Raw genomic sequence first — 22,384 nt, 5'->3', positions numbered from 1 at the left:
TCTCTACTAAAAATACAAAAAATTAGCCGGGCACGGTGGCGGGTGCCTGTAGTCCCAGCTACTTGGGAGGCTGAGGCAGGAGAATGGCGTGAACCCAGGAGGCGGAGCTTGCAGTGAGCTGAGATCACGCCACTGCACTCCAGCCTGGGCGACAGTGCAAGACTCCATCTCCAAAAAAAAAAAAAAAAAAAGTTCTAAAATCAAATTGCAGTGATAGTTGCACAACTCTTTCAGTAAAAACCACCGAATGAGGTAATTATATGTGAATTATATCTCAATAAAGCTATTAAGAAAAAAACATCAAAAGGGGGCAGTAGTCAGTAGCCTTTCTAACTCCAGTGAGAGTTTCCATTATACTTTCATAATTTTTAGGTCTGTATTTAGGTCTGTATTTAACATCTTTGCTTGCGGGATTAAAGGGGAGGGCCTTCTAATGAAGCTTTTAATTAAATTAAGATAATGAAGTACTGATGAAGCTGATGTTAAACCCTGATAGGGCTAATGGACAGGCACCCCCAAGATACATCTAACCAATACATTCACCAAATTTCTGGCAGATTCTTTATTTCTTTTATAAGGCCCATATTTGCATTTTTGTTAAGTTAGGCTGCCCCTCTCCTTAGTCTCTTTAAAAATATAAGCTAATGCTTTGGTTTATGTTAGATCCCCTTTTTCACTTCTATCTTTTCACTTTCTTTGAATGAGTATGTATTCTAAATGCACATTTCGTTTTCTAACTTTCTGTCTTTCCTTCAGGCAATTTTTTAAAAATCTATTTCTGTCAAAGTGGTTTTAATTCAGAGTTACTAGTACATACCTAAGAAGCAGCTTTTTTAAGTATAATGGGTTGAGCTGGGCTCTGTGATGACAAAAGGCAGTACCTTCGTTACTAGCACTATTAAGACTTCCCACTTATAAGGCACTTCACTTACGTCATCTAACTTAATTAAAGACTGTGCACTGCAGGCACAAGGTAATTATGGCCAAAAACAATTGGGGCAGGGATAGTAAATATGCTCATTATGATGTTGTGAACCTATATTCCTAGAATGAAAGGGTTCACTTTCTAAATGACTGTCCCTCAAAGCTCTGAATATACTTACTAGGTAATTAAACTTGGAAGGTTTTTCACTATATCCATGCACCTGCATTTCTTATTTGAACTCTGTTAATAATTTTTAAAACTTTTAAAAAAAGACAAGGGATGAATTCTGCTTCACTCAAAGGGGCATATTTTACAAGTATATTATAAATATTTAGAATGTTGTTTTATCACTAGAAAAAAAGTTTTAAAATCATTCATATTAAATTGTTAGCTCATGTTTCATAAAGTTTTTATTTTTTATTTAAAAAATTTTGTAAATAGACACGGGGTCTCATTTTTTGCCCAGGCTTGTCTAGAACTCCCGGCCTCAAGTGATCCTTACATCTCGGCCTCCCAAAGTGCTGGTATTACAGGCATGAGCCGCCATGCCCAGCCCCATTTCATAAAGTTTTAAGGAAATCCAATACACAAATATTTCAAAAATGAGGCCAAGCTAAATAAGTAATAAGGGAAAAATTAGGATAAGTTTGGCAGATCACAAGTTAAATGCAGAAATACCAGCTTCCACAATAAAAGCAAAATATCAGGAAAAAGTCATATTAAGATTCTCATCAAATAAAACTGGATACTAGTTTAAACAAAAGAAAAACAAATGTCAGTTTAAAAGAACCTACAGTTTTCATTGGCATTGAAGCCTCTAAGAATGGCCTTCAGTTCTTGGAGCTTCTGATGAGCTCTTGCATGGACACTGTCAATCAGGAGTTTTTCTATTGATAAGTGGTCAATCTGCATAAATAAGAACAACATATTCATACATGCAATTTAAACATTTTTACTCTAAAAGCCCAACCGTAGATTACTGTGCTTCGAAATATTTCCTTTTGGAATCACATTAAGTGTTAACCACTAATAGAAAGCAAACTTAAAGTTAAAAATTAACTAACGTGGTATTGAGTTAAAAATTAACTTACATGGTATTGATAGCTTAAAAACTATAGTTAACATTTTGGTAAGTATAGGCAAAGATATTACAAATTAGTTATGGTGCTCTAATGCCAGACCTTAAAATTAAAATGGTATCTGATCTAAATTATAAAATATGAAATATCTTAAAAATTATATATTATAGTATCAGATGTTTTTTAAAAAATAACAAATGTAAGAAGTGTAACATTTACTTAAAATCAGTTTCATAAAAGGTTTTAGGAAGAATTAGATATTTTTAAAAATTTATGCTAAGAGTTTAAGGATAAATGGTAAGTTACATTCATTTAAATCAATATTAAAATATATTGAGATCTTTTACCTTCATGGCTCTTTCTACTAATTTGGAATCAGAAGCTGGCAAAGGAGGATCATGAAAAATCTGTAAAGGCTTGGAGACATCATTCTCATCAATTTTAATTGTAACTTTGTGAACAGATGCTGTTCCAGTTTTTCTCCCAAGAACCTGTTGACTAAAGAAAAAAAAATGAAGAATTTTTTTCAACACAGTCTGTTAACTTCTAGAATAAAATAGAGACAATCCATTGTGCTGTTTAGCCAGAGCCTGGAATACGGCAGGCCCTCAGTGTTCGTGGAGGGAATAATAATGGGAAGATAGCTATTCTGTAATCCAATACAATATTTGATTTATTGCATTAAGACATATAATTTAAAAATAAAACATACACACACACGAAAAAGAACCCCAAAACAAAAACTACCTGTCTTCAAAGTGGTATCTACTCACCTCTGACTCCTTTACAGAAAATGGTGGTCATTTGGGATAATAAGATGCGGGGGTCGGGAGAAAAACAGGAATCAAATAAAGTTCAAACAGGGAATTGAGAGTTGTAAACAGTCCAATACCGATTTTCTCCCAAAGAAAAGTTTTTAACAGGCACAATTCAAAGTGGAAAACTGTGGTAAGCATGTATGTTTTTAAAAATGATATCCAACAGTCTAACCTAATGGTCTTTTAGCAATTTGGTATAAGTCCAGAGTAAACTAACCTCTCAAACTTTTTAAGAATAGTATGTCTTAGTACAAATAGGTAAATGTCTATGTATTTAAAACATGTTCTACGACAGGTGTCAACTATGGATGTCCTATGTGGTCTACATAATACCATGGGACCTTACTAAACAAAAGCATCTTACTAGAGGTGCATAGCTATTGGTTTACAGTCATTCCTTGGTATACTTAGAAGACTGGCTCCAGGATTCCCGTCCCAATACCAAAATCCATGCAAACTCATGTCCTGCAGTCAGTTCTGCAGTCAGCCAGCAGAACCCACGTATAGGGAAGGTTGGCCCTATACGCAGGTTTCACATCTTGCAAATTGATCTGCATATAAGTGGACCCACACAATTCAAGCTTGTGTTGTCCAAGGGTCAACAGTATATTAAATCAGATGTATGAGAGAAAAACAGAAATAAAAGAGTATTTATAGTCATAGCACGAACCTACCAGAACTGATTTTACTTACTTCCAAACTGAGAGGGAAAGGCACTTTCCAGCATGATACCTTTCCACCTGTACAAGGTCTCCCCACCGTTCTCGGATTAACATTAGAGTTTGGGAATGTAACACTTCTAACTGAAGTGATAAACAGAAAGAATCTGATAGATGTTGTTAAGTAAAATCAATATGTTACACCAACAGTCAATCAAATACAGGCAAACTTCATTTAAGAAAGGCTCTCTTATTGAAAAACTGGAGAAAAATTTCTGAAGAAAATTTCTGAAATGATTATTTCTCCAATGGCTCATCCTAAAAAGTGTTATAATTTATAGCATAATTTCAGAAAAAGGTTTTATATTTAATTTTAAACCAATATAAAACCATAAAGTCTGGGTTGTGTCTTAATTCATCATAGTTTAGAGAACATGGATTGACCCAAATAGTACTATTTTTTTCACCAAACAGTACTTTTTGTTTTTTTTTTTTTTGTTTTTTTTGAGACGGAGTCTCGCTGTCGCCCAGGCTGGAGTGCAGTGGCCGGATCTCAGCTCACTGCAAGCTCCGCCTTCCGGGTTTACGCCATTCTCCTGCCTCAGCCTCCCGAGTAGCTGGGACTACTGACGCCCGCCACCTCGCCCGGCTAGCTTTTTGTATTTTTTAGTAGAGACGGGGTTTCACCGTGTTAGCCAGGATGGTCTCGATTTCCTGACCTCGTGATCCGCCTGTCTTGGCCTCCCAAAGTGCTGGGATTACAGGCTTGAGCCACCGCGCCCGGCCCAAACAGTACTTTTTTATTATTATTATTTTTTGCTTGTGTGTGACGGAGTCTTGCTCTGTCATCCAGGCTGGAGTGCAGTGGCACGATCTCAGCTCACTGCAACCTCTGCTTCCTGGGTTCAAGTGACTCTCCTGTCTCAGGCTCCCTAGTAGCTGGGATTACAGGTGCCCACCACCACAACAGGCTTTTTTTTGTTTTGTTTTTTTGTTTTTTTTTTAAGTAGAGACAGGGTTTCACCATGGTGGCCAGGCAGGTCTTGAACTCCTGACCTCAAGTGATACACCCGCCTCAGCCTCCCGAACTGCTGGGATTACAGGCGTGAGCCACCACGCCCAACCTCAAACAACACTATTTTTAACTAATCACTTTTTGCTTTTACCTGCAAAGTCAACAGTAAAATTTTAAATTTGGTTTATTATAAACATATCACTATTCTTCACAGTGGCCAGTTCTCCAGCTCTATTTGCACCCTAAAAACGGTGGAGGAGATGGGGGCAAGTAATGTAGACTGCTACAGTAGAAGACTAAGGACAAATGAAAAATGTGGGAGAGGTACCACAAAATCCTTACAAATACATGTCTCAAATTTCAGAAGGATACGTAGGCAGTTGTACATATCCTGAAGCGGTTTCTCATCAGCAAAGAGCCTAGACTGCACCAGCTGATGGATGAAGCTGATTTGCATGCTATGAACCAAAGCTCGCCCATCTTCCATTGGCAGAAGAAAAGAAGGTAGTTAATCAAATAGGTGTACAAATGTGTCACTATACCAACTAAGGAAGCATATAATAACAATGAATTTTTTTAAGAAGCACTGAAATTATCTACAGAAACTTGACATTGTACTCTGAGAAACACTGAAACTTCCATGGTCAATAGGTAGTTACAGTTACAAAACTTGCTTCAAATTACAGGATAAATTGCTACACACATTTATCATTTTGCAGGAATACATATATATGTATATATATATATATATATATATATATATATTTTAGAGATAGGATCTTGCTCTGTCACCCAGGCTAGAGTGCAGTGGCGTGATCATGGCTCATTGCAGCCTCAACCTCCCTGGGCTCAGGTGATCCTCCCACCTCCCAACCCCAGCCTCCCAAGTAGCTGGGACTATAGGAGCACAACACCACACCTGGTTAATTTTTAAATTTTTTTTAGAAATGGGGTCTTGCTATATTGTCCAGGCTGGTCTCAAACTCCTGAGCTCAAGCAATCCACCTGCCTCGGCCTCCCAAAGTAGTGGGATTACAAGCATGAGCCATCATCCCCAGCCGGGAATATTTCAATAATATAAAAATATCAAACATTTAAATTAATACTTATGATTTAAATCACTGCTTATGATTTACCTCCTGTTTCCTTATCCTCAACTAGAATTTCTAGCTTGAGAAGACGCCATGGAACATCAGGGTCATCTCCCATCACAGTCAAGGTGGCTTCAAATTCTCCTTCAACACGAAACTTCACCCGGCCATTTGCTTTTAGAAGAAAAAGACGAAGAAAAAGAAGTGTACTTGGCGAGAAAATGAGAATCTTCCCCCTGAACTAGAACTTTGAGTCTTACTTATAAAAATTTTTAAATAGATTGAAGTTTCTTTCATAAGGTTCCAACAATTCAATGGTTCCTGAATAAGAAGTAGCCAGCTTCCAGGTCAAGAAATGAAAGGCAACTCTTCTAACATAAATGAACAATATTTTCTTGAGGCTCAACTCTGGGGAGTCTTCTCTCTTTCCAGCCCCACTCCCAAGCTGCAAATACCAGCACTGTATTTCTGGGTACTAAAGAGAAATGATATGGCTGACAAGTCATAGAATCAAACACCATAAAACTGTCAGTCAAATCTTCACAATGCTATTTCTTTGAATAAAACCCAAAAAGCTGTTCAGGAAAATATTCTAACATGCAAATTCTGTCACCCAGGCTGGAGTACAGTGGTGCAATCTTGGCTCACTGCAACCTCTGCCTCCCAGGTTCAAGCAATTATCATGCCTCAGTCACCCAAATAGCTGGGATTACAGGTGCGTGCCACCACACCCAGCTAATTTTTGTATTTTTAGTAGAGATGGGGTTTCACCATGTTGGCCAGGCTGGTCTCAAACTCCTGACCTCAAGTGATCTGCCTGCCTCAGCCTCCCAAAGTGCTAAGATTACAGGCATGAGCCACTGCACCTGGCCATCAAGTCTTAAAAAAAAATAAATTTCAGATACATACCAACTGTAAGATTTGCTAACTGAGGAGGAAGATCTGTGGTTACAAGCCGATGTCTAAGAATCTGATTCAGCTGATGGAGTGTGGCTTGTTTTTCAATTTTGGTAATTGGGTCTGGAGGAATAATTTTATCCTGCAAAAAAATTTAAGTGATTTTTAAATATGTACGAAAAGGGATTTTTAAAAAAATCTTTTCCTGTTTTTATACAGTGTTTTCGTATTTTACCTAAGAGAATCTCAACACACATTTCTGCAGTCTACATCCAAAAACAATGGCCATGACTATCACGCATAAGAGCAACAATGATTCCGGTCATTTAGCTAAGATCATAATACAACATAACCTCCTTTGTGCTCTATTTACAAAGCAACTAAATATCACTTGATAACTTCCACAAGTTCTTACAAGTATAAAATACAATATGGCACCAAGTCAGTAAACTACCAAAACAATAGAAGTTTAAAACACTTTCAAAAAGCAACTAGCATGTAGCATTTTCACATCTGAAATAGATGTTATGTCTGCACATCCGCGCTCCCCTGGGGAAAAAAAAAATAAAACCTTCACCCATTTTGATATCTACTCACATCTGGCCCCAACTTATTTCAAAAAAGTACAACTTTAGTTATAGAGAAAAAAGCAAACTATATATACTGTTTGTTTTAACAATGTTTTTTGCTGGGCTACTTAATAATACAATCCAATCCAAAGGCAAAACCTTTAGTTTTTACGAACATGGGGGCAAAGCACTTACCCTAATGCAGGTTGGCAGCCGTGGGTAAGAGCCAGTAGTCAGTACATCAATGGCATATGGGATGGCAAAACTAGGCAGGCGTGCATGGACCAGAGCATCTCTAGCTAACGAGGCCAGGCGATCAGCAGTGTCCACAAACAGGATGGCTTGCTGATCTAAAAAGCTTGAAATCATCTTTAAAGTAAAGGGTAAATGTATTAAGCATCCCTGAAAACTATCTCCTTTTCACACTAAATATTGTTAAATCATTCCAAAGTAAACTTCAAGGGGAATTAATATAATAAGTTTTCCCTATTTCAAAGCAGTTCTTCAAACATTCTCCAGTAATTTGAAGAAGAAATATTTAATACATTTGTATTTGATATTAAGAGCAATAATTTTCTGTCACTTTAATTAAAAGCTTTCTAATTCATTTATCCATCCTTAACATTACACATACATAATATCAAAGTTAGGAAAAATAAGTAGAATAAAATGGTTTTTTCCTCTTACAGACTTCCAGAGTTGGTTGGTAATGAAGGAGTTAAAAGCATGTATGTACTCCTAGACCTAGACTGCCTTGTTCTGCATTTTAATTCTACTACTTACTAGCCCTGTAACCTTGGGCGAGTAACTTAACCTCTTTGTGCCTCAGTTTTTTCAGCTGTAAAATGGAGGTGATCATGATTCCCAATCTCATAAAGTTGTTCTCAGGATTAAGAGTTAATGCAAAATAGAGGGCACAGAAATCTACACATAGCCAACTCATTTTCCAAAAAAGCACCAAGAACATACACTGGGGAAAGGGCAGTTTCTTTAATAAATGGTGATGGGAAAACTTGATAACCATATGCAAAAGAATGAAACCAGACCCCCATCTCTCACACTATACAAAAATCAACTGAAAATGAATTAAAGGCTTAAGCGTGAGACCTGAGACTATGAAACTACTAGAAAAAAGCACGGGGAAAATGCTCTAAGACATTAGCCTGGGCTGGGCGCGGTGGCTCACGCCTGTAATCCCAGCACTTTGGGAGGCCAAGGCAGGCAGATCATGAGGTCAGGAGATCGAGACCTTCTTGGCTAACACGGTGAAACCCCATCTCTACTAAAAATACAAAAAAATTAGTGGGGCGTGGTGGCATGCACCTGTAGTCCCAGCTACTCGGGAGACTGAGGCAGGAGAATGGCGTGAACCCAGGAGGCAGAGCTTGCAGTGAGTCGAGATCACGCCATGACACTACAGCCTGGGCAACAGAGCGAGACTCCATCTCAAAAACAAACAAAAAAAGACAGGCAACAAAAGCAAAAATTGACAAAAGAGATTATATCAAGCTAAAAAGCTTCTGCACAGCAAAAGAAATAATCAACAGTATGAAGAGACAACCCACAGAACAGGAGAAAACGCCTGCAAAATATCCATCTGACAAGGGATTAATATCCAGAATACATAAGGAACTCAACTCAATAGCAAAATAAAACCAAATAACTCCATTTTTAAAATGAGCAAAATACCTGAATAAACATTTCTCAAAAGAAGACATACAAATGGCCAAAAAGTATTATGAAAAAAATGCAACATTACTAATCATCAAGGAAATGTAAATAAAAACCGCAGTGGGGTATCATCTCACCCCAGTTAAAATGACTATTATCAAAAAGACAAAAAATAACAGATGCTTGTGAGGATGTGGAGGAAAGGGAACCCTCACGCTGTTGGTGGGAATGTGAAGTACTACAGCCACTACAGAGAACACTATGGAGGTTCCTCAAAAAAAAAAAAAAAAAAGCTAAAAATAGGCTGTGTGTGGTGGCTCACATATGTAATCCCAGCGTTTGAGGAGGCAGACGCAGGAAGATTGCTTGAGCCCAGGACTTGCAGACCAACCTGGACAACATAGGGAGACCCTGTCTCTACAAAAACTTAAAAAACAAAAAAGTTAGCCTGGCATAGTGGTGTATGCCTGTGGTCACAGCTACTAGGGAGGATCACTTGAGCCCAGGAGGTTGATGCTGCAAAGAGCCATGACTGTGCCACTGCACTCCAGTCTGGGTGGGTGACAGAATGAGACCCTGTCTCAAAAAACAAACAAACAACAACAAAACACTAAAAATAGAATTACCATATGATCCAGCAATTCCACTGCTGAGTATATATCCAAGAGAAAGGAAATCAGCATACCAAAAAGATACCTGCACTCCCAGGTTTACTGTAGCATTATTCACAATAGCCAAGATACAGAATCAACCCAAGTGTCCATCAACAGATGAATACAGAAAATACAGTACATATACACAATGGAATACCATTCAGCCATAAAAAAGAATGAAAGCCTGCCATTTGCAACAGCATGTATAGAAGTGAAGGTCACTATGTTAAATGAAATAAGCCAGGCACAGAAAGATAAATATTGCACATTCTCTCTCATATGTGGGAGTTAAAAAAGTGGATATCATGGAGGTAGAGAGTAGAATGCTGGTTAGGATAAGCTGGGAACAGGGAAGGAGGTAAGAAGAAAAGTTGATACAAAAATACAGTTAAAAGGAATAAGTTCTAGTATTTGATAGTAGAGTAGGGAAATGATAATTAACAGTAATTTATTGTATATTCAAAACAACCAGAAGAAAAGAACTGTAACATTCCCAACACAAAGAAGAATGTCTGATATAATGACTAGCCCAATTATCCTGCTTTGATCACTATGTACATGTATCAAAATATCACATGTACCCCCAAAATATGTATAACTATGATATATCAATTGAAAAAAAAAGAGTTAACACATAAAAAACCTTTAGAACAGTGCCTAGAAAGAACATAGAAAACACTCCAAAACACCCATTATGAGATACAGGTCAACTTCATGCCCAATACAGAAATCCTTTCCATCAGTTTTCTACCCAATGCATTTCATAAGGATACCTAAACTAGTAGAGCTCATCACAGAGCTAAAAACTACCTCACTACAACTTTTATCTTCTAGTTCATGGTTTGTTTGTTGTTGTTGTTGTTTTGTTTTGTTTTGGAGACAGAGTCTCGCTCTGTCGCCCAGGCTGGAGTACAGTGGCACGATCTCTGCTCACTGTGACCTCTGCCTCCCAGGTTCAAGCAATTCTCCTGGCTCAGCCTCCTCAGTAGCTGGGATTACAGGGGTGAACCACTACCCCCAGCTAATTTTTGTATTTTTAGTAAAGACGGGGGTTTCACCATGCTGGCAAGGCTGGTCTCGAACTCCTGACCTCAGGTGATCCACCCGCCTCAGCCTCCCAAAGTGCTGGTATTACAGATGTGAGTCACTGCACCCGGCCATCTTCTAGTTCTATTCTAGAACAATACTTAAAGTTTTATCTCTCATGTCCTTCGAACAGGCTGTCAGGGGCCAACTTAAAACATAGTACCCAGAATTAATACCAACATCACAAAAACACAGTGCTCTACAATTTCTTAGTGTTTTCAAACACTTTATTTGATTTTTGCAACTCTAGGAAGTACAACCAGATAATTACTATGAGCTTAGAGATGAGAAAATTGAGGCTTAGGTTAAGACACTTGCCCAAAGAAAGTCAATAATCAGAAGAGGTGAAACAACAACAACAAAAATATTTCTTCTAATTCTTAGTTAGACCCAATACACAGCATGGTCCAGTAAAAATGCTACCTTCTTGACTAGTACAATGAATTTCTATCAATGCCACCAACGTTAACTTCTTATCAACAGTCATGACACTGCTAATACATTCTCAACTTTTTAACAGGCTTTTCCTCAGATTTAGGCCATCTCATATCTCCCTTAACTCAGGTCACTGTAAAAATGCTTATCAGACCAAAGTCAAGCTCAAAGAGTACCAAAGACCTCTCCAGCAGAAAGACATGCATCAACCCTACTGGGATGCCACAGTTATCCAGCCCCTATCGCTCCACTTAAACATAAACAATGAATGAAACACTATCTAAACTACTTCACTGAACTCAAAATACACTAGCTTCAGCTACATTTCTTGAACTTAGAAATATAATTAATCAAGATAAAACGTGGCTGGGTGTGGTGGCTGACACCTGTAATCCCCAGCAGTTTGGGAGGTGGAGGCAGGAAGATTGCTTGAAGCCAGGAGTTTGAAACTGGGCCACCAAGTAAGACCCCAACTCTACAAAAACTTTTTAAAAATTAGATGGGCACAGTAGTGTGTGCCTGTGGTCTCAGCTACTCAGGGAGGCTGAGGTGGGAGGGCTGCTTGAGCCCAGAAGTTCGAGGTTGCAGTGAGCTGTGATTACAGCACTGTACTCCAGCCTGGATGACAGAGTGAGACTCCAGGTCTTTAAAAAAAAAAAAAAGATAAAACTTGAGTTCTGAGTAACTGATTAGTGAATCCATTCACATAGATAGTCTTAGTTCACAAGAACTAATCCATGTTATTTTTAAGTATTCACACACCAGCTGTGAATATGTTTAATAATAATCTCCTTTAGAATTTAACACTGAATAAATGTTTCTCTAAACAAGACACACAAATGGCCAATAAGCACATGAAAACATGTTCAACATCACTGGTCATCAGGAAAATACAAATTAAAACTTTAATGAGATGCCACTTCATACCTATTAGGATGGCTAGACTCAAAAAGTCAGGTAACAACAAGTGTTGGCATGGATGTGGAGAAACTAAACTTCCATACATTGCTGGTGGAAATGCAAAATGGTGTGGCCACTTTGTAAAACAGTCTGGCAGTTCCACAAAAAGTTCAACAAAGAGTTACCATATGACCTAGCCATCCCACTCCTAGGTATACACTCAAGATAAATAAAAGCATACATCCAGACAGTTGGACATGACTATTTACAACAGCATTAGTCATAATAATCCAAAACTGGAAACAACCCAAATGCCTATTAACTGAACAGATAAACAAAATGTAGTATATCCATGCAATTCAGCCATAAAAAGGAATGAAGTAGTGACACACACTACCACATGAATCAATCTTGAAAATACGACACTAAAAAAAAAAAAAAATGCTAAGTTAAAGAAGCCAATCACAACACAACACATTTGCTTCCATTTATATGAAATGTTCAGAACAGGCACATCTATTGAGACGAAGTAGATTTACGGCTGCTTAGGGCTAGAGGAGAGCTGGGGGTGACAACTAAAGGGCATAGGTTTTCTTTCTGAGGTGATTAAAATGTTCTAAAATTGACTGTGATGAAGGTTGCACATATCTGTGAATATAACAAAAACCACTGAATTGTATACTCTAAGTGGGTGAATAGTATGGTATGTAAATGATAGCTCGATAAAGCTACTGAAAAAAATCTCCAGGAGAATGAGAGATATTTTCTCTTTTTCTTAGGCAAAACATTATCCAGGTTGTTTTACCATTAGTCAGAGTTCTATAAACGATGGATCTATACACTCATAACACATCTGGCATGGCTAAAGATCATTATCAAGAATCTCTAATAAAACTAGTTAAATAATCATTAGGTAGAAACATGAACAATCCCTCTAATTCTCATTGACAGACTGTATCCCTGACATAAACACATCTGTATCTACATTCAGAAAACAAAAATGCTGAGAGGGTCAGAGCAAGATGGTGGAATACAAGCTAACACTAGTCACCCCCTCTCCAGGAACATGAAATTTTTACTATCTGCACACAGAAAAGCACTGTTACAAAAACCAAAAATCAGGTAAGCCATCACAGTACTTGGTTTTAACTTCATATCACTGAAAGGCATTGAGAAGGGCAGGAGAGGCGGTCTTGAATCGCTGACACCGCCCCTCCCCTGCTACCCCAGCAGAGGCCCTGCACTTAAGGGAGGGAGAGAACAGTGACTGGGGGACTTTACACTGAACTCAGCGCTGCCCTGTCATAGTGGAAAGCAAAGTTGTGCTGGGCCAGAAGGAGCATTGGACCAGCCTTGGCCAGAGAATTGCCCATCGCAGCGGTCAGAACTTGAGTTTCTCAGCAGGCCTTGCTAATGTGGGCCAAAGTACTCTGGAGTCTTAGGTAAACATGAAAGGTAGTCTAGGACACAAGCACTGCAATTCCTAGGCAACTCCTAGCGCTAGGCTGGGCTCAGAGCCAGAGGACTAGGTGGTACATGACCTAGGGATACACCAGCTGGGGGGCCTAAGGGAGAGCTTGCACCACCCTTCAACAAACCTCAGGCAGCGCAGCTTGTGACAACAAAAGAGACTCCTTTCTTCTGCTTGTGGAGAGGAGAGCAAAGAGTAAGAAGGACTTTGTCTTACATCTTGGATACCAGCTCAGCCACAGTAGGACAGGGCACCAGGCAGAGTAGTGAGGCCCCTATTCCAGGCTTTAGCTCACAGATGACAAAGACACATCCTGGGCCAGAAGGGAACCTGCTGCCTTAAAGGAAAGGACCCAGTCCTGGCAGGATTCATCACCTGCTGAATAAAAGAGCCCTTGGGCCCTGAATAACCAGCAGTGATACCCAGGTAGTACGCCATGGACCTTGGGTTCTGAGATGTGCTGACTTCAGGTGTGACCAAGCACATTCAGAGCTGTGTTGGCTATGGTGAAAGACTCCTGTTTGAGAAAAGCAGGGGGAAAAGTAAAGGGGACTTTGTTTTGTACCTTAGGTACCAGCTCAGTCAAAGTGGGGTAGAGCATAAGCAGGCTCTTCGGGTCCCCAAGTCCAGGCCTAGGCTTTTGGACAGCATTTTTGGACCTCCCCAGGGCTAGAGGGAAGCCCACTGCCCTGAAGGATGAGTCCCAGGCCTGGCAGTATTCACCACAAGCTGACTGAAGAATCCTTAGATTTCAAGCGAACATCAGTGGTGGCCTAGCAGAATCCCTCCCATGGGCCGGTGACGGCCAAAGCGGGAGGCTCCTCTGCCTGTGGAAAGAGGAGGGAAAAGCAGGAAGGAATTTGTATTGTGGTTTGAATGCCAGCTTAGCCACAGTAAGAAAAGAATATCAGGCAAATTACTAAGGTTTTTGACTCTAATCCCTGCCACCAGACAGCATCTCTGGGCTCACCCAAAGCCTGGGGAAACTTGCCACCCTGAAAAACACAAACCTGACTGGCTTCGCCACCTGCTGATCATAGAGCCCTAGGGCCTGGAGTGAAGGTAAGTGGTAGCCAGGTAGTGGTTACACTGGGCCTTGGGCAAGACCCAGTGCTGTGCTGACTTCAGGTCTGAGCTGGTGCAGTCCTAGTGGTGGTGGCCATATGGGTGCTTACATCACCATACCCCCAGTTCCAGGTGGCTCAGCACAAAGAGCAAGACTTTGTCTGTTTGGAAGAAACTAAGGAAAAAGAACAAGAGCCTTTGGTTGGTAATCCAGAGAAATCTTCCAGATCTTATCCAAGACCATCAAGGCAGTACCTCTATGAGTCAGCAAAAACCACAGCATTATTGAGCTTGGGGCCCAAGTACCTTCAAATATCTGGAAAGCCTCCTCAAGAAGGACAGGCATAAACAAGCCCAGACTGCAAAGACTACAATAAATACCTAACTCTTTGAGGCCCAGATCTAAAAGCATCAAGATCATCCGGGAAAACAGGACCTCACCAAACGAACAAAAGAAGGTACCAGGAACCAATCCTGGAGAAATAGAGATATGAGATCTTTCCGACAGAAAATTCAAAATAGCTGTTTTGAGGAAACTCAAAGAAATTCAAGATAACACAGAGAATGAATTCAGAATTCTATCAGATAAATTTAACAGAGATTGAAATAATTGCTTTAAAAATCAAGCAGAAACTCTGGAGTTGAAAAATGCAATTGGCATACTGAAGAATGCATCAGAATCTCTTAATAACAGAGTTGATCAACCAGAAGAAAGAATTAGTGAGCTTGAAGACAGGCTATTTGAAAATACGTAGTCAGAAGAGACAAAAGAACAAAAAAGAATAAAGCACACCTACAAGATTTAGAAAATAGCCTCAAAAGGACAAATCTCAAAATTATCGGCCTTAGAGAGGAGGTAGAAAAAGAGAGATGGGGTAGTAAGTTTATTGAAAAGGATAACAACAGAGAACTACCCAAACCTAGAGAAAGATATCAACATTCAAGTACAAGAAGATTATAGAACACCAAGCAGATTTAGCACCCAGACAACTACCTCAAGGCATCTAATAATCAAACTCCCAAAGGTCAAGGATAAAGAAAGGATCCTAAAAGCAGCAAGAGAAAAGAAACAAATACCATACAACGGAGCTCTCTAATACGTTTGGCAGGAGACTTTTCAGTGGAAATCTTACAGGCCAGGAGAGAGTGGCATGACAGTTAAAGTGCTGAAGGAAAAAAAACTTTTACCCTAGGATAGTATACCCGGTGGAAATATCCTTCAAACATGAAGGAGAAATAAAGACTTTCTCTGACAAACAAGCTGAGAGATTTCATCAACATCAGATCTGTCCTACAAGAAACGCTAAAGGGAGTTCTTTAATCTGAAAGAAAAGTATATTAATAAGCAAGAAGAAATCATCTGAAGGTACAAACTCACTGGTAATGGTAAGCACACAGAAAAATACAGAATATTATAACACTGTAATTGTACTATGTAAACTACTCCTATCTTAAATAGAAAGACTAAATGATAAACCAACAGGAAATCATAACTACAACAACTTTTGAAGACACAGAACTTTTCAAGACAATAAGAACTAAAGAGAAACAAAAAAGTTAAAAAGGAGGGAGATAAAGTTAAATTGCAGAGTTTTCATTAGTTTTCTTTTTGCGTGTCTGTTTTTGCAATCAGTGTCAAGTTGTCATCAGTTTAAAATAATGAGTTATAAGACAGTATTTGCAAGCCTCACAGTAACCTCAAATCAAAAAACACACAATGGGCCAGGCGCAGTGGCTCACGCCTGTAATCCCAGCACTTTGGAAAACCGAGGCAGGTGGATCACCTGAGGTCCGGAGTTCAAGACCAGCCTGGCCAACAAGGTGAAACCCCGTTTCTACTAAAAATATAAAAATTAACCAGGCGTGGTGGCATGCGCCTGTAATCCCAGCTACTCAGGAGGCTGAGGCAGTAGAATCGCTTAGAATCCGGGAGTCAAAGGTTACAGTGGGCCAAGATTGCACCACTGCACTCCAACCTGGGCAACAAAACAAGACTCCGTCTCAGAAAAAAAATAAAATAAAATACAATGGATACAAAAAATAAAAAAGAAGAAATTACATCATGTCACCAGAGAAAATCACCTTCACTAAAAGGAAGATAAGAAGGAAGGGAAAAAGGAAGAGAAGACCACAAAACAACTAGAAAACAACAAAACGGCAGGGGGAAATCTCTACTTATCAATAATAACACTGAATGTAAATGAACTAAACTCTCTAATAAAAAGGCACAGAGTGGCTGAATGGATTTAAAAAAACAAGACTCAATGATCTGTTGCCTATAAGAAACATACTTCACCTATAAAGACACACATACATAGACTGAAAATAAAGGGATGGAAAAAGATTTATATGTCAATGGAAACTAAAAAGGAGTAGGAGTAGCTATACTTAGACAAAATAGATTTCAAGACAAAAACTATGAAAAGAGACAAACAAGGTCATTAATGATAAAGGAGTCAATTCAGAAAAAGGATATGATTGTAAAAACATATATGTATCCAACACTGGAGCACCCAGATACATAAACCAAATACTAATATTATTAAAGAGCAAGATGTCAATACAATAATAGCTGCAGACTTCAACACCCCACTTTCAGCACTGGACGGATCTCCCAGACAGAAACTCAACAGAGAAACATGGAACTTAATCTGCACTATGGAACAAATAAACCTAATAGATATTTACAGAACATTTTATCCAAAGGCTGCAGGATACACATTCTTCTCCTCAGCACATAGATCATTCTCAAGGATAGACCGTATGTTAGGCCACAAAGCAAGTCTTAAAACATTCAGAAAAACTGAAATAATATCAAGTATCTTCTCTGACCACAAAGGAATAAAACTAGAAAACATTAAGAGGAATTTTGGAAACTATACAAACACACGGAAACAATATGCTTCCAAATGAACAGTGGGTCAATGAACAAATTAAGAAGAAAATTTACAAATTTCTTGTAATAAATGATAATGGAAACACAACATACCAAAACCTATGGGATGCAGTACTAAGAAAGAAAGTTATAGTTGTAAGTGCCTACATCAGAAAAGAAGAAAAACTTCAAATAAATAACCTAAGGATGCATCTTAAAGACTATAACAGCAAGAGAAACCCGAAACCTAAAGATCAGGGCAGAAATAAATGAATTTGAAATGAAGAAAACAATGCAAAAGATCAATGAAACAACAAATTGGTTTTTTGAAAAAATGAACAAAATTGACAAACCTTTACCTAGACTCACAAAGAAAAAAAGGGAGAAGACCCAAATGAATAAAATCAGGGATGAAAAGGAAACATTACAACTAATACCACAGAAATTCAAAGGATCATTAGTGGCTACTGTAAGCAACTACATGCCAATAAATTGGAAAATCTAGAGGAAATAGATAAATTCCTAGACACATACAACCTGTGAAGATTGAACCATGAAGAAATTCAAAACCCAAACAGACTAATAACAAGTAACAAGATTGAAGCTATAATTCATTATATTAATTATAATTTGTCTCCCAGCAAAGAAAAGCCCAGGACCTTATGGTTTCACTACTGAATTCTACCAAACATTTAGAGACGAACTAATAACAATCCTACTTAAACTATTCCAAAAAATAGTGGAAGAGGGAAAACTTCCAAACTCATTCTACAAGGCCAGTATTACCCTAATACCAAAACCAGACAAAGACAAATCAAAAAAAGAAAATTATAGACCAATATATCTGATGAATGTTGATACAAAAATCCTCTCAACAAAATACTAGCAAACCAAATTCAACAAAACATTAAAAAGATCGTTCATCATGACCAAGTGGGATTTATCCCTGGGATGCAAGGATGGTTCAAAATATACAAATCAATCAATGTGATACATCATATTTATAGAATGAAAAACAAAAACCATGTGATAATTTCAACTGATGCTGAAAACACACGTAATAGCATTCAACATCCCTTCATGATAAAAACCCTCAAAAAACTAGGCATAGAAGGAACATACCTCAACATAACAAAAGCCATATTTGACAGACCCACAGCTAATTATCATGCTGAATGGAGAAAAACTGAAAGCCCTTTCTCTCAGACCTGGAACACGACAAGGATGCCCATTTTCACCACTATTATTCAACATAGTACTGGAACTCCTAGCTAGAGCAATCACACAAAAGAAAGAAAGGGCATCCAAATTGGAAAGGAAGAAGTCAAATTATCCTTGTTTGCAGATGATATGATCTTATATTTGGAAAAACCTAAAGACCCCACCAAAAAACTATTAGAACTGATAAATTCAGTGAAGTTGCAGAATACAAAATCAACATACAAAATATCAGCAGTATTTCTATATGCCAACAGTGAACAATCTGAAAAAAAAATCAAGTTTTTATTCCTTAACGCTTCTTGAACATAGCATAAAACTTTATTTCTGGTAGATTTTAGCATCTTTGGTACACTGCACTGCATGTCACTTTGCATTCCAAAGAGTGATTCAATAGTCAAAAGACCATGAGGTTATCAAAGGCAGGGACTATTCCTTATTGAAGATTCCATCCTCTGTCCCCTATACCCTGTGCTTATTAGAGGTTTGGAGAATTAGTAGATAAACAAACAGAAAAATGCTGTTATCAGCCTCTGTGACCTTGAAGAAGCCATATAACTTCTTATCGTTTCATCATCTGTAAAACTGGAAAAAAAAAATACCAACTCTGCCATTCTCACAGGATTGTCAAGAATTAATAAGCAAAATGTAAGGGAGAACCTTGCAAATTCTAAGGAATCGTACAAATATAAACTCACAATTTTCCCCCTTTAGCCCCAATCTCATATTTAAAGTCTCCTCATGTAATGATGTCTCCAGCTACCTCCTCTTCTTTCTGATCAGGTGTCCATAAACAAATACTAAGTTTCTGCAGAAATATACATTATCATTCAGAAATATGATTATTCACGTCACTCAAATCGGCAAGGATAAGTTAAAGCTAAAATGTCTATCATAACATCTGAAAAGTTATTTTATACAAAGTAAAATAAAAAGTTTAACTCACCGCACATTTTTCCACTTTGCCAGCATTATTAGCCCATTTCACTAAAGCTAATAATCGAACGAAGAGTTGGCGTGTCCGGCTAGCAAACTGCACTATTTCTATTTTCCTATAAAATAAAACAACTCTTAATGAACCAACATATTAGAAAAAGTATTTCGCAATTTATTTCAGCTGAGCAAAAAATAAATAAATATATAAATAAGTCAGCCTTTGCTTAAAACCACTACAAAATGAGCCACCTAAAGTATTTCTCTAAATATGAACTATTGTCACATTTTGTATACTATCTGCATATGCTTTTTCACCTCAGAGCAATAAACCAAATAGAACGTTTTAGCAATAAGTCACATTTTTAAATTGATTTTATATTGTAATAAAAGTTGTTTACAAAAATATACTGAATTCAGTATATGGCAGTAGAAGTAAACTGGTTCACAGAAGGGATTAAATGAAGAGTTATGAATTATAAACTCATAACTGAAATTAGGAGTAATTTAATTAGTAAGTAATTAGTAACCCTTTTGGTAAGTGAAAGGAATTGAAACTGATCATTACCAAAGCCTGAAACTGTATTCATTCTACAAAAGGGCACCATTTCCCATCCTGCACCAGCATGAAAGATTGAATAATCAGGCCGGGCGTGGTGGCTCAAGCCTGTAATCCCAGCACTTTGGGAGGCCGAGACGGGCGAATCACGAGGTCAGGAGATCGAGACCATCCTGGCTAACACAGTGAAACCCCGTCTCTACCAAAAACTACAAAAAAACTAGCCGGGCGAGGTGGCAGATGCCTGCAGTCCCAGCTACTCGGTAGCCTGAGGCAGGAGAATGGCGTAAACCCGGGAGGCGGAGCTTGCAGTGAGCTGAGCTGAGATTCGGCCACTGCACTCTAGCCTGGGCAACAGAGCGAGACTCTGTCTCAAAAAAAAAAAAAAAAAAAAAAAAAAATTGAATAATTAAAGAACTTAACTATGTAACTCTTTACCAAACTAATTTCAGTGACAAACTTGGATACATTAAAAAATATTCAAGCAAAGCTAAAGAAATTACTTTGAGTACTAAAAATAAAAGGTCTGTCCATATCTAGTTTTATCCTATACTCACTATTATTCCTTTCCCCCAATACTCATCAGTACTTTTATCTCATCCTAAAGCCCCAAAAGCTTTACTAATGTCAATCAACGTGTTAGCTAGATCTCTCAACTTCATAGCAGCTATAAAACTGATAATCATATCTTTCATGGTTTAAGACACTGAAAAAAATATTCAACAAGCCAGGACTGATGACAGGACCCAGCAGGACACTAACCTCCCTCCAAGTAGGCTCTGACCTATTAATCTTAGTACAGCTGTTCAATGACCTACAGATCCAATCCACATCTCTGCATCTTACCAATACCACCACCACAACGCAATGCACCAAAGTAAAAGTTCTTGCTGAAGTACAATCCAGACTGAAGGCTAGAGGCTAGCTCCTACTGCACCCTAAAAAGCTCTCTTAAAGATAGGCCAGCAATGATTAGTGGTACTATAAAGAGAAGAATCAAGGGCATAATTATAACTCTTTGCCAGTGTCTATGAAGGATCATGAGACAAGACTGAGACACAGCAGAAATGTTAAACACACATTAAGATCCAGCAGATCTCAGGGCTCGGAACTTCAGTATCTTCACTCTAACTCAGCAATGGCTTATAGAGGATGCAATGTATCTGCTCCTCTCACAGAGCAAACACACTTGTCTATTATTAATTCGGTTTCCCAAATGCAGTCCTCTACTAGAATGGAGATGTCCCCTTTGTAAACTACAGTAACATGGTTTTCTGACACCATGTCGTCTCAAGTGATAGGGAACATGAGTTTTCCAAAGGTCCAGTTTCCTTTCATACCCCACAGGAGACAGAACAAATCCTTGACTTAACGTTTTCCTCCTTTAATACTGACCAGCCAAACCATAACACAGGTTGCCTTAATTGTCTCTTTTACTTCTACCTTTTTGATCTCTAAGTCGATCAAAAAGTTAAGCTGGGGTTGGCAATGGAGTGTTGCCACTAAGAAATGCTAAAAAGTTGCCAAGTGATTTGGTATTTAAAAAAAAAAATCAACCAAGGAGCATAAGTAGTGCCAAAGATATGGTCAAGTACCATATACTGTAGTTACAATTTAAATCTCCATCAAATGATTTTTTTGAAACTTTAATTTAGCTTGTTCCTTTGGCCTCTGGAAACATTTTAGCCTTAAGTTAAATCTTAAGCTCCAAGCACCAACTGAACCAAAATGTTAACTATGTAACAGTAGGAGCAGCAGGCAAATGTCAATTCTCTAAAGATACTTAATAGCATCATTGTTGCAAGTGATAAATTAGCAGCCAACTTTGTTTTGGTTTTTTTTTTTTTTTTTTTTGAGACAAAGTTTCACTCTGTCGCCCAGGCTAGAGAGCAGTGGCCTGACCTCTGCTCACTGCAACCTCCGCCTCCTGGGTTCAAACAATTCTTCTGCCTCAACCTCCTGAGTAGCTGGGACTACAGGCGCACGCCACCATGCCTGTGGCAGTCAACTTTCTAAAGCCAGTCTGCTGCTCCTCAGCATCTTCCTTTACAGACTATACCTTCTACATCTTAATATCACCCGTAGGGACTTGACCAGGTCAGTCACTCAATAAAGGTTTGTAGAATAGAAGATGTAGAACTGGTCTCACACCAACTATTGTTAAGGGTGAGGAAATTACATTTCCCAGGACTCCCTAAACCCATGGTGTGAAAAATCATTCTAGACTCTTTGGGCCTAGGTTTCCAGTCCACAGCCCTACACCACCCACACCCACACAGCAACACTCATAGATTGATCAATAAAGAGACTTTAAGGGGTTTTTTGTTCGTTTGTTTTCATACTCACCTTTCCACATCAGATTTCCTTGGCAGTCTAAGATGGAAAAAAAAAAAAAAAAAAAAAAAAACAGAAATTGATTAAATACATGCATACCTTCATTCTAATGTGATAACAGTCTTTACTTT

At 38.4% G+C, this 22,384-nt stretch overlaps 1 protein-coding gene across 5 annotated transcripts in view; it reads right to left on the bottom strand.

Annotated features, from left to right (window-relative positions):
• MED14 (mediator complex subunit 14) overlaps positions 1-22,384 on the bottom strand; it is an 87,356-nt gene that overhangs the window by 58,143 nt on the left and 6,829 nt on the right. For all 5 annotated transcript variants that reach the window (XM_023202631.2, XM_023202632.2, XM_023202630.2 and 2 more), the window contains exons 2-10: positions 22,266-22,292; positions 19,374-19,479; positions 7,249-7,422; positions 6,497-6,626; positions 5,633-5,761; positions 4,869-4,976; positions 3,516-3,648; positions 2,352-2,502; positions 1,720-1,831 (exon numbers count right to left, since the gene is read on the bottom strand). In XM_023202631.2, the coding sequence (XP_023058399.1) occupies positions 1,720-1,831; positions 2,352-2,502; positions 3,516-3,648; positions 4,869-4,976; positions 5,633-5,761; positions 6,497-6,626; positions 7,249-7,422 (937 nt within the window). In that variant the 5' untranslated portion in view covers positions 19,374-19,479; positions 22,266-22,292. The remainder of the gene's footprint in view (positions 1-1,719; positions 1,832-2,351; positions 2,503-3,515; positions 3,649-4,868; positions 4,977-5,632; positions 5,762-6,496; positions 6,627-7,248; positions 7,423-19,373; positions 19,480-22,265; positions 22,293-22,384) is intronic.

This window comes from Piliocolobus tephrosceles, chromosome 12 (genome assembly GCF_002776525.5).
Source record: "Piliocolobus tephrosceles isolate RC106 chromosome 12, ASM277652v3, whole genome shotgun sequence".
Lineage (NCBI taxonomy): Eukaryota > Metazoa > Chordata > Mammalia > Primates > Cercopithecidae > Piliocolobus > Piliocolobus tephrosceles.
This window is presented reverse-complemented; position numbering and strand designations above follow the sequence as displayed.